Source organism: Aphelocoma coerulescens, chromosome 5 (assembly GCF_041296385.1).
Source record: "Aphelocoma coerulescens isolate FSJ_1873_10779 chromosome 5, UR_Acoe_1.0, whole genome shotgun sequence".
Taxonomy (NCBI): Eukaryota; Metazoa; Chordata; class Aves; order Passeriformes; family Corvidae; genus Aphelocoma; species Aphelocoma coerulescens.
Genome location: NC_091019.1, coordinates 17,595,083 through 17,612,918, shown reverse-complemented (window position 1 = coordinate 17,612,918; position 17,836 = coordinate 17,595,083). Strand labels below are relative to the sequence as shown.

The 17,836-nt window shown below is 37.8% G+C and overlaps 1 protein-coding gene across 3 annotated transcripts in view; it reads left to right on the top strand.

Moving 5' to 3' along the window:
* The window catches only part of USH1C (USH1 protein network component harmonin), a 47,186-nt gene that overhangs the window by 24,306 nt on the left and 5,044 nt on the right, over positions 1-17,836 (top strand). For 2 of the 3 annotated variants that reach the window (XM_069016872.1, XM_069016871.1), the window contains exons 16-18: positions 16,871-16,912; positions 17,217-17,270; positions 17,419-17,518. In XM_069016872.1, the coding sequence (XP_068872973.1) occupies positions 16,871-16,912; positions 17,217-17,270; positions 17,419-17,518 (196 nt within the window). The remainder of the gene's footprint in view (positions 1-16,870; positions 16,913-17,216; positions 17,271-17,418; positions 17,519-17,836) is intronic. The other variant, XM_069016873.1, reaches the window with a different exon arrangement.

Below are 17,836 nucleotides of genomic sequence, written 5' to 3'. Positions count from 1 at the left end.
AAAACACCTTTTCCTTTACCTTTTGTAGCTTTTGGATGGTTTTATCGGTATGAAGGAAAATTTCCCACAATCCGTAAGGTACAAAGTTTGAAATGTAAATTTGTTTGCTGTGTGTTTGAATTGAAATTCCTCATTTTTCTTCTTCTCTCTTATTAGTAAACATTCTTTATAGTCAAATGCTCCTTCTTTTAACGTGTGCATAAATTAAGATGTTTGTGGGATGCGTGTGTCTAGGAGTTTGTCCTTTTCAGTCCTTTGGGCTGTTGAGTTCTGCCAGAGGGGGTTGTGTAACAGTACTTTGCAGCAGGTGTTCATTACAGGTGAGCAGTGCATGTCTTCATGTTCTCCAGAAGTATTCACAATCATATATATATATATTTATATAAGAACAGTACAGAGACAAAAATTATATGGTTATACCTTTGCAAACCTCCCTGTAGGAGGAGTGCTGAAGGCAGAAGGCTTTTAGGCATGTATATATGAGGAAAAAAAATTAACAATCTTTAAGGTGATAGAATACTTCTGTGTCTGCAGAGATGCTGCTGCAGTATTGCAATTTCAATTTGAGAGTTTCAAATAATATTTTATACTTGCAGTTGCTTCCTTCTCTTTATTGCTTTTAATGTATATTAGCCATATTCTGGGGGGATTGCGTGGTGTGCTTTGGTGGTGGGTTTTTTGGTAACTAACTGTGGTAAAAGCACCATGAAGATTTTTTTGTGTGTATCTGGCAATAACTCAAGGTTTCAGAGGAGGTCAGGATTGTTTCTGACAGATGAAGTATTCGTGTAACTCTTCAGGACTATTCTTTAACCTTCTGTGTGCCCAGGGTATGTCTGTTCTCCTTAAAAGAGATTAGGAGAAAATGGTGCATTCCAATTCCTTTTTGTACTGCTGCTGACTGTAAATCACCATGGATCTCCAACCTGTGTGAAAGCCAGGGCAGTTAGGATTTTTATAATGAAAATTTTAAGTGCATATTATGGAAACTCTTCACACGAAGAGGTAATCTTTTGTATTGATGCTGACAATTATAGTTCAGAGAATGTCCAAATACCTCTCCATATATTAATGAAGATCTTACACAATTCCAGTTGAACTTTAGCACACAGTGTGCACTAGAAGCTTGAAAAGATGTATTTTTAATAATTTGCTTTTAGAAATATTTTTGAATCTGGCAGTGATGAATTTTCATCCTGCTCCCTATTGCTAATGAATTTTTTTGTTTGTTCTAAAAACAAAATTTCACTGTGTACTGAAAATGTCTATAATAGGAAGTAAACTGAATCCATGGGGAAAATTGTAGGAAAGGATGAATCATCCCGTTGTATCTGAATGCAGTGAATGCAGCTAAGATTGTCAGATATATGTTCTTGTTCTGGAAGACTTTGGCTTGTGTACTGCTTAGTGTGCCTTTGAATTCAGTAATTCTTCAAATGTTGACCTGCCTGGTGTTGCATTTAGTAGACAGTACTAAATGTATCTTCTCATTTGTTAGAGGATGATGTTGGCAATTGTTAAGGTAAAAACTAGTTATCCCTGAATAAAATATGCCACAGAATTAGGTTTATGTTAAAACGTTAGTGTGAAAAGCTAGATTTTTGTTGTTGTTGTTAAGCCTTATCTCCAGTGTTTTGGGGGTTCCTTTTCCCCCTGCTCCCCTCTCTACAACACCACCAGCACGTAACCACGAAGCAATAGACCACATCCCACTGAACTCAGCAGTACAGATTTCCAGTTAACTGCTTGACTGGGAGAATTGGCTTTTGTAACTGCCAGGGAAAATGTCTGTTTTCCAAGGCTTTGTTATCAATATTAACGTGCAAAAGGGGAAAGGAAGACAAATAATGCTATTTAATGTGAAGCAGTTTGTGGTGGTTTTGGGAATTCAAAGCATGAAAGTCAGTAGCTGATGGTGATGAGAATAAAATCAAACCTGAGGCACAGCCTTTCTGGCAGTGGCAGTAATTGACAATAAGTGGCCACCTGCTCCTCTTTTCCATAAATAAAAGGAGAACATGGCATTTCCAATATGAACTAAGTCGTACCTGTACAAATGTGAAAGGGTAGCAGAAATGTGACATCATTAAAGTAGAAATAAGGAGCAGTGTGTGTTTTGAAGACAACAGGAACAGAGGCTTCCAAAAGACTGTGTAGCTTTTCCCTTTGTTTGTATCCTACATCTAAAATTTAGAGTCACTTTGTACTGTATTAGTTAACTCATCTGAGTAGATTTTATCCAGGAGCTACATGGTCTTTGTCTTGCAGTGTTCCTTCTTGGAAGCGACTCAGTTTCTGCACTGATCTAAACTTTTCCTTTATAATTCCTTATTTCAGTTTCATTGGGGGATGCAATGGTGATTTTAGGGCATATGCATGAAGCTGTTGTATGCATGGACTGTTCACATCTACTTACACATGAGCATCTGTCACCTCAAAGCAATCAGTCTTAGATATATATAAGTGCCAAAACAGAGAGATGGCTAATCAAGACCCAACCAAAAGTGAATATTCAAAGTTTTGTAGTGGGCCTCTGTGCCCTAAAGTTGTAACTTTGCAGAGGAACAAAAAAGTTGAATTCTCTGATCTCATCCAACATCTCTTAGTGGGCACAAGCCCTCCAAAAATTTGAACTTCCTGCAAATTGCTGGGTAAATGGACTTTGGATTTTCTTTTAAAAGACCATCTCCGTACTTGCATAGACTGTAATTAGATTTTTCAAGGCAGGCACTCATGTACCAAAATTGAAGTTTGTGGTGTTTTTAGCTGATGTAAAAAATTTTGTTAAAAATCCTTCCCAGAAAGGGAAAGAACGAAAGAAGTCAAAAAGTGATAGTTTTTGTGAACAGAAGAAGAATAAAAAGGAAATGGAGTTTGAGCAAAAACTTGCCAAAGAGAAAGAAGGAATGCTGGAGAAAGAAAAACAGCTGAAAATAAATCGTCTTGTGCAAGAGGTATGTTGTGGTCTATCAGGTGCAAAACTATATTGAAAGAAAATTAGGTGGATTTTTAATGGAATTATTTTAGCAGGACACTTGTTTAATTATGTCAAAGATAATGAAATTTTAAAAGGTGTTTCACTGCAAAACTCTTGTTGCCATGTTTACTTGTTTCTAGTCAGGTTTTGCCCAAATGAGGATAGCTCTGCAGTTAATGAGTGTCCATGTGTAGTGATGAATTTAATGAAAGACAGCAAAATAGGAAAACCTTCTTAAAAGCATTATTATTTTAAAATTATGTTTAGTGGAGTTTTCATACTTCTGAAACATATTTGTATTGTGACCACACCTATAACCTTTGCTCATGCACCAATGTTATGGTCAAGGTATCTGAGACAGAACGAGAAGACTTGGAAGAATCAGAAAAGGTGCAGCACTGGGTGGAAAGACTTTGTCAAACACGGTTAGAACAGATTTCCTCTGTGGAGAATGAGTCTCCTGAGGTAAAATTCTGGCTTTTCCATATATTGCATGATCTCTAAATAACTGAAAGTTGTCTCCTAAAAGCAACAGGTTTTAATAGTGAAAAAATCTTTGTCTTTCCCCCTCAGCCTTCTTTCTAAGAGGGGGGAGAATGTCAGTAATTGATGACTATATCTATAGAATTTGCTGTTCCTATATTTTATGAAGATTTAAACATTGTTTTAATGAACTGTTAGTATTAACCTTTTAAAGTATATTATTACCACAGAGGGAACAGTTTTATTGATCCGTGAGCTGTTTGGGCTACCTGAGGCATGCTACAAATAACAAAACCTGGACCCAGCTATATTTATTGATATCCTTGATAGTGAGCTCTTGGAAGCTTCCTTGTATTGCATGAAGTAAAGGAGCAGGTAAAGAAAATCACAAAAAGATACAAAACTCACAAGGAGTAGGCTTTGGGCTTGTGCTTTAAGTAGTCCCCTTTAATTAGGGGATCTGCAGATAGCAATTGTTCCTTAGAGCCTGATGACTCTAGACGTGGAGTGAGGCTTTCCCACCATCCTGCTGCTCTGGCTGTCTTCCAAGGAAAGCCACTTTCAAGAGGAGCACTTCAATCTGCTGAGCTCCCGTGGGATCCCCGAGAAACTGCAACCACAAAAGGGACCTTGGGGAACACTCCCATGATTTTCCTTCAAGTCAACATGGAGCAGCTCTGGAAAAAGCAGTTGATCTTTTGTTCTTCGTGGCCCTAGGCTCAGATCCATGTGGTTTTTCAGTACAGGTCTTTAGTGGAATGATTATGCAGAGTTTTTCTCTCACTATCTAAACTTGGCAGATCGTGTTCTGCTAGAACTTTGTCCCCCTTACTTTGTAAAGTAAGAAGGCACATTACAGATGACAAACACTTGCATTTTCAGAGCTCTACCTGAATTTAAATACAACACTCTGTGTTGTATTTGCTCCATCAGTTCTTCCATTACATTATATATAAGTGCTCTATTATGATTTTTCTACAAACTTGCCCAAGCAGCTAAAACATGTAAAACATAAAACCTGAGGGCTTCTTAGGGGTAAGTACAGCTGAGCAGTTTTCAGGTGCTACAGGCATGAACTGTTTCTTGGGAACAAGAGCAGTCAAGATCTCTCAACCTCTGCCAAAGAAATAGCTATTTTTCAGTACAAAGGGGTGAGCATGTTAGATAAGAAGAACATGAAAACTGTTACCCACTTGAGGGAAGTGTTGCCATATTAGAGTAAGATGGATGTGTCTGTCAGACAGCTTATCCATGTAGTGTTTCTTCAGCTGAGTCTACAAAATAGCAAAATGGCTGAATTTTCTCAAATATTCCTGTTTGATCACTGGTAAAAGGAATGTTAGCAACTCTATCAGCATATGTAGACTCCTTCACATACATTGGGGGTTTTTTTGGATGAGCTGCTCATTATTTTCAAACTCTGGAGTTGTTTAGCCCCCCAATAGATCGGGTGTGGATTAAGATAAATTATAAGATCTCAAACCCCTTGAGGATCTGAATTTCATAGCACACTAAATTTTTGTTTTGATAGCTGCTTAAGCCTAGTTTCCTTCTGTGTGCTAATGTGTGGTTGTGTTTACACAACTTTAACCCCTTTCCCTTTTTTAATGACATAGAACCTCAGGGCTTGTCTTTGATTATTTTTCTTAAAATAATCACCTTTCCAAGGAATAATTCTTGCTTTCTCTTCATAAGAGCCAGAGAGGCAAGAGTTGTGTTATCTTGATTTGCCCTGTGACTTTGCCTTCTGAAGGCTTCATGCTGTTGGGGTTTTGTGGGGTTTCTTTTGTCAACCCCCTTACCCCAACAGCTACTGTCAACACCACTCCCATTTTTCTTCTTTTTAAACTAGAATCCCAAGGAGTGCTTTTAGAAAGGCCTTCGGAGAAAATTTTGTGTATGTTCTGTGTGGGAGAAGCCAAGAGCTTCCTGTGCAGTAGCAGTCAGGCTGAGCAGTGTTGTAGGGCTGGCCATCAGTCGCTTCAGGACTGGTTCAGGCAGAAGTGTTGAGGCAGATTTCTGTTCTGTCATACACAGCTGGCGAGTGGACGTCCTTCTGCCTCTCCCTCGGCCTCCTCAATGCGGCGCTTTGCCGGGGGCCTGCAGCTGCACACCACAGACCTCGATGATATAAACTTAGATGAAGTTGACAAACCCAAACAGCACGCGCCACCACCTCCGCCACCACCACTGCCCACTGTTACCCCAGCACCAGCAGCTCACCCACTTCCTGCCTCAAATGTTCCACGAGGTCCAGCCCTGTCGGTGACACCGGCTTCCCAGGTGACCTCGGGATCTGCATGGATGCATGCGCCTTTACCGTTGCCCTGCGTGCCTCCCTGCCCTGATCCGTCACCTTCTGTCCACTGGATCCACCCTTCTGCCCCTTGCAATGTTAAAAGAGGGAATGAGGTGGTTTCTTCATTTTTTTCTGTAGGGATTGCAGTCCAGTGGTGATTTCATTTTAACATTTTTAAAATGTAAGTCAGGAGGGGTTTGCTCTCCTGCCTATGTATGTTGTAACCCTAACACCTGCAGATACATTCAGTGGAATGTATCAGTTAAAAAAAAGATGAGTTGGACTTGATTAAAAAGAAAAAAATAACAGCAGGCAGCAGTGTTAAATTTCAGAAAAGTATCATCCCTGTAGTGAAGATGACTTGTAAAAGTGCTTTAAATGTGTCATGAAATGGCTTTGTTAGGTGAGAAGGAACGAAGGAACGTCCTTTGTTAGGACAAAGAAAATTGGCCTAAAGTTGGAAGCTCAAACTTTTAAAAGGTCAAAACTGTGTAAAATAAAAAAGTGCGAGCTGGTAACCTGTTTTGACTTTTTGCCCTTTGAGAAAACAGTGCCATTCTCCTCACTGCAATCTGAGTCCAAAAGAGTCAAATAAAAGAAATCTTGTGGCAGATCTTGCTTTAGGAAAGAAACAGCAGCTGATTCATCCTAATTCCCTTTGCTGAGCACTGTAGTGAGTTGTTGTTTTGGCAAAAGATTCTTGTTTCAAGCAGCAGAAGAGGATCCCATATGGTCACTTGTTCCCTACACAGTTTTTTTGCATGGGATGACTGACTGCATTGTTGAGTTTTGGGGGTTTTGCATGTTTACTAAATTGTCTTTGTGTTTGCATGATTCTGGTTGGGGTGGGGAAGGATATGCAAATTTATCACTTTTTGGTGGAAACTGATAGATTCTCTCTCTGAATAATTGCCATTATGTGACCCATTAATCTCTTTTAAACTTATGTGGACCTCTGACAGTGCTTGATCTATGTGGTTTATACATTTGAAATGCCAAGAGTGTGCTAGATCCACCAAAATGGAAATATCATATGTTCTTACAGATAGCAGGTTTCCCAAGTTATTTGCAAAATAAAAATGATGTGAAATGACACAGAAGTGTACAAAATACTAGTGTTGAGAGGAGAAATACATTCTTCTAAAGATAACAGAAAATACTCAGATAGATGGAGTAATACAGGAACTGCCTGACTGATCTGACCCCAAATCAATATATTTCAGTATGTGTTTCTGGCAGTTTGTCACTGCTGGGTATGTTAGAGAAAAGAAATTAATAATTAAGAAAAATATGTTAGGCAACAACAAATAACCTAGCTTTTTAAATAAATGTCAGTTTTCACTGAATATAGTTAGTGTATATGAGGAAATAACTAGACTCTTAGTAAAATTAATTCTGAGCCAAAGCTGCTTGGTTTATAAGTAGATAATTCAGTATTTCTGGTGTGGTTTCAGAAATGGAAGAAAAATCCAAAGCTTGAGAATTTATCCTTGCTACCTTTTACAAAGTGAGTTTTTAACCCCACAGATAAGCAAAAGCAGTGCATTTTTGTGACTGTATGGATTAAAGACCTTGTGTTTACGCCTGCCAAAGCCAAAAGATAAGACAACTGTAATTGTCCTATAAGTTCATTTTTCTATTACTCAAGCTGTGAAATCTTCTCTGCATTGCTCCATTTTTGGTATTAACCCAGATCGTTTAATTTCCAATTCAGCTTGAACAAAACCTGACAAAAGGAATAAAATCCTGTCAGAGGCATTCTTGAGAACTAGCTATTAAAATATCTGGAATAAATTGTCTGTTTCTGAAAAAAATTATTATTAGCTTTACACTTTATATGAACCCAGTATTAAGTGTGTTGCTGTTTAGGTTGTAAGAACCACCTCCCACGTCGGCAAAGCGTCCTCTGTGTCAAGCAACCCACTGGTATGTCACGTGCTGTTAATCATGGCTGTAGCTTCATGAGCTTCCCATGTAGTGCTAATGGCAAGGAAGTGTCAAAAGTTTCACCCTGCATGGCTAATTTGTTTAAAATCCAGCACGTGGAATGATGTGTGGGGATACATTGCTGTGCTGGGAGCACGAGTAGTGGAAGTGGCTCCTAATGGTCCAAGGATTTCGTATCTCAACAGTTGAGCAAAATACAGTCCATATCTGCATGTTGCAAATGTCTGTATGTGACAGAGCATGTGCTTTGTTCTTCTGTCAAGGCAAAAGTTGCTAGGTTCAATCTGTCTTTTAAATATAATGGGTGCTAAGAAGCAAGTTCTGTCTCAGAACCACCAACATTTGTTTGATATCCCTTTGCACTGATTTTGAGTCAGAATGGTCACATGCCAGGTTTCTCCATTGTGCACTCCAGAAAAATCTGTTGCTAAATTGTGCAACTCCAGGAGAAGTTATCCAGTTCCAGAGCAGTTTTAACAAGTTGGTATCTGTGAATCTGTTGATTCTGAATCTTCTAAGTTTGGAAAGCTTAATGATACACAAAGTATTTTGCAGTGTGGAACAATAATAGCTGAGGGATATCCACAGGGACTTTCAAATATCTAATTCAAACTTTTTAAAAAACTATTTAAGAAAGGAAAAGGGGAAAAAAAAAACACAGGGGGAAAAAAACCACACACACACACACAAAAAACCAAACAGAAAACCAAACCCAAAAAGTGGCTTAACCCATTTGCTGGAAGCAAATAAATAATTTCAGAGGATACAGCTTGTACCATAAGAATGATCTCTGGAATACATCACATTTCCTATGAGAAACATTGAGAAAAGTGTCCCAAGAGTTGCTGGGGTCAAGTCAGAAACTGAACCCACAGGGCTCAGTTTTGAACTCTCTTCTTGAATAAAACTGTGCTTCATGTCAGTGGGAGTTTTGGCTGAGTGGGAAGTGTAGGATTGGCCTAGGGTGCGCTGAATGATCAGGTCTCAGATGCCTCTGGGTATCTGTACTTTGTGCAGTCAAGGGCAAGGTATTTACCTAACAAACCCTTGCAGTTAAATCAAGATAATTTAACTTGAAGTTCTCTATGGAAAGCAGTTTACTGCAGTCCAGCTGAATTTCATCTTAAAAGATCTGTTTAGCCATGGATTAGTTAAAATCTTACTTTGGGTTCACTCTGTTCTTACACTCAGCTTTAGCAGGTTTTGTTTTCCTGTAACTTCTCATCCAGTTTGTTGCCTTTATGGGAAAAATGCTAAAATCAGGGCTGAGATTTATCCATAGTCTTGCTGATGAAGCCTGAATTTAGGGGAAAAGCTACTACTTGGATGCAAGAGAAATGGTGTTTTGGTTTGGAGTTTGTAAGCCTTAGTTAAAATAATTCTGCAAGCTTTTTATTGTATTAGTGTCGTTAAATTCATTATGATAAACCATTTGGATTGAGGAGTCTTGTTGAAATTAGGGATTTGCACAAATTACATTAAGAACTGTTAATTTTTTTAAATTAACTCCATAGCAACTTGCTCCAAGTCCACCTACCCAACGTCATCCAGGGGTACCAATAGTGTCTAAACCAGTTATGCTGCATCCTGACCCAAACTTCGTGGTCAGGCCAACAATCAAATCAGAGGCCCTGGTAAGCCTTTTAATGTTCTTTTTCTGAATGCTCCAGTACTGTGAGGGTTTGTTTTTGACATTGTTCTTTGAGATGTCCTCAAAGAACAATCTTTTTCCCATTTCCTGCTAACTTAAATTTCTGTATGTTTTCAAGCACTCACAAATGGTAAGTACAAAACAGGTTTTTTCCATTTTTTTCCATAGTGGAAAAGCCACTTTTAGTGACAATTTTTATACAGGGGTGCATAATTCCAGAGCAGCATAAAGCCCTAGAATTTGTACACCTTATTTTTCATTTATTCACATGCTGGGTTTTATTTTTATAAATTCTGAATTCATTCATCAGAAACGAAATAATAAAAATTAAGCCAACTGCATTTTTCCTTTGTAAATGGTCATAAACATACTTGAAGATATATGCCTCATTATATAATTTATCATATATATATATATATATAAATTTATATGTATGTTTTAATTTCCAGGGGAAAATATGTGTTGTTATATCAGACTCCAGTATAGTGGTCATGCAGTGTTACTGAGAAGTTCACTCACAATCAGCTTCTTTTTCTCATTTCTTTTCCATTTCTTGTTTCAAATGTAAGTGAAAAGTCAGAGGCTAAATATTTAGGACCAACCATGTAGCATCCTTGCGAATTTTAGTATATGAGCAAAGGTGAGCCACGTCTTACTGAACAAAAAAAGAGAAATATTGCTCAGACAGGTCATAACTCCCAGCTGGCAGCCCTTGAAATTCACCTAGAATAGCTGGTGGACCAGTTTGGTAGCTTTTATTCTTGAGGTTCACTGTGGCTTATGCTGTTAGTATCAGTGTTCTGTAATGCATGTTTGTGGACACATGTATATATGCATTTGTAAGATAGTAAGTGACAGAAAAACCAATGAATTTGCATTGCATTTATTTAATTAAAAGCTCTTTCTGTCAATAAATTATATGCACAATATTCCTAGCTGTGTTTCATTAAAATACAATGGATTTGTCATTTTTCATTTTAATAATTTAGATGCTCTTCTTCCTTTATTTTCCCCAGTTACACTTTGAACAAATTTAAGTGATACTTAGTAACCACTTTTCCCACAGCCAGAGTCATTTTGAAGGTTCTACATTATAAATGAATTGAATGATAATTAGAAGCAGTTTTTATAAGTTGCTTAAGAGAAGGCAGGCACATGAGCTGAAAATAAATTCAGATCCTCCAGTGGAGATGTTTCCTTCAGTTGGAGCTCTCATTTTGATTGTGTTCAGTATTTTAACATCTCTAAGCAATATGAAATTCATTAGGGGAAGGATGAAAAAAGTCATAATCTGCAGTTAATATTATCTAGCTGTTGAAAAAGTGTGTATGTGTGAACTAGTTTGCAAAATTGATAATGCCCTTATGTGTGATCAAATAATCTTGGTACAAATTTTAAAAGTTACTTTTTTTTTTTTTTTTTTTTTTTTTTACTGACTAAATACAATTAGTTTAAGAAACTGCCAACAAGACACCTCCATAGGGAAATGTCTTATGATTTGTTATGCATGCATGCACATTTTCCAAATCACAAGTCTGCTAAAATCTTTCAGATTCAATCATCTTCCTTCCCAAACTGCCTTATATTAGTTGGAAGATCAAAATTTCAGTGGGAGCAACATTCTGGTAGGACTTTGAGAGAAAGATCAGTCTGTAAATTGGTTTGGTAGACCTATAACTCGTACTTCCATTGATGACTTACTGCAGTAAAGGGTATTTATTCATCCTCACTTCAATGAAGTCAGAGTGCTGTGTGAAGTAAAACTTGCATGGATACTGAAGAGGGAGATTACATCTATTAGTTAAAAAAAGGCCAATGTATGACAAAACAAACAAGACAGTACCTGCCTGTCTCCAGAAGTGTTTAAGAATTATAATTAGTTTTCTTGCAGAAGGGGAGTGGATTTTGCTTGGTTGCTCTGTGTGTTTTTGTGGGTGTTTGTGTTTAAGTTCATTGTTCAGATACAGGACCAGTTCAGCTTTTCTTAGTGGAGGAGATTATCACCAAAGACAACATATCATTTGCTGTCTGGTTTCTCATCTTCCTAGATTTCACACACCTTATGGAACTCCGGCTTTTATGTCTTAATTTGATATTATGCATATAAATGTTTTTACCTGTTTTTTACCTGAATTTAACTGTCCTGAGTACCAAACTCTAGAAACTGAGGTTGATGGATTTATTGATTCAAGCAGCTAATCCAGTTGGCCTATCCTTGAGCAATTCACTAGTAAAGAAGATGAAAAAGCATGCACTTAAGAATAAAACAGCCATGCAAGAATGCATAAAATCCTCCTATTACCTGCAAGGTAGTTGGGCCAGATAGTCTGTGTTGTGGCTTAAATAATCTTATTAATTAAATTCAGGTCAAAATTACCAGGTCTTTTAACAGTTGATGAAAATGAATTGTTTTCACTTATAAATAGGGAAATGATGGGAGATGTTTAAATTTTAAGCATGGCCTTGAACGCTGAGTGCTGCTCTGAGTCAAAATCGGTGTGAGCTGTACTAGAGTGAACTGGAAAACATTTATGGCAAAGCCAATTAAATTTTGGCTCAGAGAACAGGAGAGGACTGTTATGATTTAGTGGTGAGATTTTCATAGAAGCAAAACCACCAGGAGCATTAGTCTCTGCTCTCCTATCTATCACAAACATGCTGTTGTGTGACTTACAAGGCTCTGGTGCACTTGCTGCTACAAAAGATTTTTTCTCTCTCATTCCTTTGTGGGTGGATGAAGAGTTTCTGAAGGGAAAAAAAAATGTTTAAGCTTTCCTCTAATTTGCAAGCTTTGAAGCCTGATTGTGCAGGGCTGAAGTCAAGACAGGTGCTTAGATACCATGTGGCAAGATGTGTGAGGATTGGAAATTTCAATTAGCAGTGGTTATAGCTGTACCAAAACAATCTGTGTTGAAACTGAACTTTTTTTTTTTTTTAGAGAGCATCTAAAGGGATTTGTGGAAAATCTTTCCAAACTTGCCCATAAGTCCTCCAAGACAAAAACTCATCGTTTGTATTAATTAGACACAAACCACATTTCATTAACTCTTGAATATATTTTTCCACGTAATGGTAGGACTATAGGACACTGAGAGAAACCTTAGTGAAGCTGACACATGGTAATTTGTTTTAAAGGAAATTGAGTTTGAAAGGGTAAATTCCAGAGTTGGAAGTTCTTCTTCTTTCAGAAGACTCAAATACATTACCTGATTTGCTGTAAGGTTTTGAGTGGAGGCTGGGGAAGTGTCAGTAGTGTTTTGTATAATAATATGGGGATTTAGCCCATCTAATTTTTGAAAGCTTCTGTAAACTAATAAAATATTCTGTATTTTAAGTGATTCCAAGCTACAGTGTACCATTTTGTTAGAATAGTGGAAGTGACAGAAAAACAGAATGAATATGGAATTTAAATCCTTGAAGCCAAACACAACAAAATCAAATCCATTTAATAATGGAATTCACCTCTTCAGTATAGGAAATCTCTGGTAGGAAAGCAAATCTTAAATGCATAAACATGTATGTATCATGACTTCTCAGTATTTTGGAAATTATTGTCTACCATTTTGTCCATGTTTAGGGTTGATTTTTTTTCTTTTTTTTTTGGTATATCATGGATAAGAGACCCAAGCACTCTTCAAGACACAAGAAAAGAGTTGTAAAAGCAGTAATGGAAAATATTTTTTAAAAATCTTGTGGTATGGAAATGTGCATTATTTATGTTGTTTCTCTAGAATTCTTTCCACTTTGCATCCAGTACTATTTCATTGTGTGTGTTCTCTCATTTTGGAATGATACAGGGAACAAGCACTAACAAGTGCAAGTGTGATTCAGTCGCTAGGAGAGCAAAATAAGCAGTAAGATAATTTATGAGTAGGTGATACTTATTTACATTAAAAAGTTAATACCTGGTTTGGCAATTTTCTTTCTTTTGCAGCCACAAGAGATGTTTAAAAGGATGGTGGTTTACAATTCATCATTTAGATCTAACAAAAAACAAGTAAAATAACGTTTTCCGTGTTTTGTGTGGTACTTCTTGTTTGACTGATCATAGATTTAAAACTTTCTTTTCCAATCCTGTTGCTCAGTTTCTAAAACAGAAGATGCAAGGCAGCCCTAGTGCATGAGACCTGCTAGTTTTGTAAGCTTTAAGTGTGTGCCTGTGTCTCCTGTTAGTCTAAGCAGAAGAAGAATGGGAATAAATCCTTCAGGTTGAACCATCTGTAACTACTTACATGGTTAAGTGCAACCTTTAAGATAGTTGAACACTGATAACTGATCTGATACTGATATTCCTAAGATTTCCCTGTTTCTCTAAGTGTCCAGCTGCAATGCTTTCAGTAATAAAATACTTTATTAGTTTAACAAATAGACCTATCATCATACCATAGTTACTGTTGGGAAATCAGAGGAACTGGTGGTGGAAAGCACTTGTTCATTCAGCCTTCCTGTATTGTGTAGGGTTTTCCTGCTGTACTTTTATTGCTTTCCTCTGTCACAGTGATAACGTTTTCACCTCCTCCCATTTGGTTGACTGGTGGTTCAATAGATGACCCTTTGAAGAAGTGAACTTCATGCTAAACTTCTCTGCTGCTGCAAAATGTGCCCATTTCTATACAAAACCCCTTTGTTAGTCCAAGCTAAATTAGATGCATTGACATGTTATATGAAAAGTTAACACACACTAGTGAGCTCCCAGTGTGAGCTTTTGAGTGGTAAACCATTAAGAGCAATAATAAATTTTTCTTCTTTTAATCAGTTTCAGTCTAGATCTTGAAGGGAAAACTGCATTTGACTGAAAAAGATCCACCTTTAAGATTATTTATTTGCCAGTGAATGCCATTATGTTCTGGATATATGAGTTGTATTCTCAAAAGAGGTGTTTTTTGAAAATTTTGTAATATATGGTCATGAGTTTCTCTTTCAATTATTTGTTGTTGCTTGGGTTTTCTTTCTTTGTGATTTGTTGTTGTTATTTCAGGTCTCAATTGCTCTTGACTATTGTTGTTAGAAACCTGTGAAGCAGTAACTTTGGTATAAGTGCTTGTGTTTTGGAGGTTGTTTTTTCTTTAAATAGTAACTTTAGCTTTCATCTGGAAGTCCAGACAGGAAGTTATTTCAGTGCAATCAAATATTTTAATGTTCCATTTTCAGCTTATGCTCAGTCCTGTGAATGTTTTTGTAAGTCAAGAAGGGATTTGAATGGTCTTAACTGCTTAACCTGAAATGTCCTGAGTGGTGGGAGGGTAGGCTTAGGACTGTGCTTTCCACACGGTGTTCCTTGGTTCATTGCTGCCTGCTTGGATATGGAGTGCACTCTCTGATCTTTGAATTTGTGGTGCCCATTTCAGGGAAGATTTATTACAGTTCAGTGCATGTCTTTTTTCTGTCTTAGAGATATTTGTACATTATTGGATCCAGGTCATATCTCTGATACATAGTGATATGAACCCAAGTGGACAACAGTTTAGATTGAATATTGGGAAAAGGTTTTTCACCCACAGGGTGGTTGGGCACTGGAAGAGGCTTCCAGGGAAGTGGTCACAGCACCAAGCCTGGCAGAGCCCAAGAAATGTTTGGAGAAGGCTCTCAGGCACATAGTGTGAGTCTGTGCAGGGCCAGGAGTTGGACTTGGTGATCCTTGTGGGTTCCTTCCAACTCAGGATATTCTATGTTTCTATGACTTTTGCTTGCAGGTTGTTTTTTTGGTGGTCCTTTCTTTTTTTTTTTTTTAATTTTGTGTGTTTGTTTTCATGGAGTTTTTTGGTTTTTTCCTGTTTAAAGATTATTTTCCCAGGAAAACTTCCTTCAAGGGCAACATCTGTTTTTCATGAGGGCAACCTGGGACAAAGAGTTCACTGACTTCCTTTAGATTACATAATGACTTAGTGACTTGGCTGAGATTGGAGTTCTCTTCTCTAAATTGCTTGCTCCAAAACCATAGATATCTACTTTATCTATGATTCCAAAAGGCAGTACTAATTCAGCTGTTCAAAGTATTAATTGTTTAGGTAGCTATCATTGTAAAATGTTTCTCTTACAGTTTTAGTTAAATGGGTCATCATATTAATACACTTTGTAAATTATTGAATGATTGATTGACATTTTTTCCCCAGGATGAAATTCTACCCTTGCTGATGTCTGTGATGAAATTCCCATTTATCTGGTTAAAAAATGTAATGCAGTGTAACAAACCTAATGTAAGGCAGTGCTGTTAAGGGTGAGATCAGAACCCAGAGGGTCATTCATACTCACATCAAAATTAGGCAACTGAGAGAGGTAATAAAGAGTATAGCAGAGAAGGCATTAGTATTTTCTGCTGCAACTTTGCCATTTACAGCCAGCCCTAAAACATACCAGAGGAATCTGAAGCTGTGTGTTTGGTTTACAAGTGGAAAAAGGCTTAGCTGAGTCCGCCAGTGGAATAGATTTTGTTGTCAAATGGATCCAGTAGAAAAGAGGCCAGTAATGAATATATCAAGCTTGATTGTGCACTGAACCACTGGTCTGTGTCAGATATATGTCTGCAAAGGGTTGTGTGGTTCTGTGTTCCCCTGTCACCAGGTTATTGCAGCTTGAGGCCACAAGAATGGCAGCTAGGTGCCTCAGTAAAGATTTTCTTAAGTTCTGAAGTCCTTTACTTTAGAATGCAGGATAAGTGCAGAGCTTTTATAAATCCCCAGCATTGGCCATGCAGTCTCACCCAGTAGCTACTAATCCTCCTCAGGAAACTGCCACTCAAACACCATTCATTCCAGATTGCTGATGCAGGAGCTCCCATCCTTGAGAAAAGGCAACTTCTGCTTTTCTCTGCAGTCTTGGTCTGACAGGTGTTAAGCACTACGTTTTGTGGGCCATCTCAAAGCTTAAATCTTGCTCTGCCTAACTGCAGTATTATCTTCTGCATTTCCAACATTGCCTGACAAAGCTTTTAAGTCCTCCACAGAACCATATGAAAACAAAAATCGTGTTGTCCTGCAAATTGTCTAACAAACTGTTGTTCTGAGCTTGCTTGTGGTATGGAGCCGACCCCCTGAAACTCCCCATCAAGAAGGAGAGAAGGGGGCTGAAAAAGAATCCTAAAACCCAGTGTGGAGTAGTGTTGCTGAGAGATGAATTGGAGCCTGTCATTTCTACCTGTTGCCATCCAACATGTTGATAAGAAATGTTGCTCCAAAGAATGTGGCAGAACATACCTGCCTATGATGCTTTCAAGATTTGTTTCTGTTCTGTCAGGTGTAGAGTGGAACTGTGGAGCTGACAGAGTGGTAAATTCTTCCTCAGAACTTCTCCATTATATGACCAACTCAAATTATTGATCTGCCGTGAGGTTTTGAAATGTTTTCTGACTGTCAGGATGGACTCTTTGCTGTCTCTCTGTGCTTTTCTCCAGTTACTGTCTTCTTTCATAGCTTACAGCATTACATGTTCTCTCACTAATAAATAAGATGGAGTTTGTGTGTTAAGTGTGTGTGTGAGTTGCTGTTTTTGCAATTAAATATCATTTTATTCTCAGGGCTTCCAGAAGTATGTGGAAGATTTTGATCCATATTCAGTGGTAAGGAGAGAATTTAAACATGCCTCACTGTTTAATATGAAATACACTGGAGAAAAAGCCAAATCCTTGATTTTGAGGGCTGGGAGCGGGTAAGATTCTTGCTTGTTGGGTCTTGTGTATTTGACTTTTCTAGTCATGTTGAACAGGAGTGTTCTTGCAGGAAAAGGTGATGTGGGATTCTGATCTTCCTATAACATTATATTAGAGGAGGGAAAGGTCCCTTTTCCCCCAGAAACTACATAGATCATCCTAATTGCTTTGTGTTTCCAAAGTGGAAATGATTAATCATTGTATCTTTTCACAGTTTACCCCAGACCAAATTATGGGAAAAGATGTACGGCTATTACGAATAAAAAAGGTAAATGCTCTGTTGCTTGATTGATATTTAAAGGGTTCCTGTAAGCATTTGATGTACAGCATCATTTACTGGGAAGAAGGGAAGACTAAGCTCCTGTTAGTGGCAAAAATTAACAGCCTTTTCTGAACTAGGACTGTTTTTTTCATAGGAAGGATCACTGGACCTTGCAGTTGAGGGAGGAATTGATTCTCCAATTGGAAAGATAGTTGTGTCTGCCATCTACGAGGATGGTGCTGCAGACAAACATGGTGAGCAACAAAGGGGAATTTGAATGCTGCTGCAAAGTGTCTCCTTACACTGGCTGAGAATGGTTGGCTGATTTCATAGCCTGGTACTGAAAACAGCTCACTTAGATTGTCCAAAGAACCAAGTTCTGTCTCAAGACAAAGGGCAGCCACATGTGCTTCTTAAATTAATAATTATGTAAAATTTATAAAAACCAACACCTGATTCTCTGGTGTATTCTTTAATCAAGGAATACGTTCTCCATTGTTTCACAATTTCTGAGCAATGACATTTGTAGTACTTCCACATGCAAAGCAATTACCTGACCATAGCTATACTAT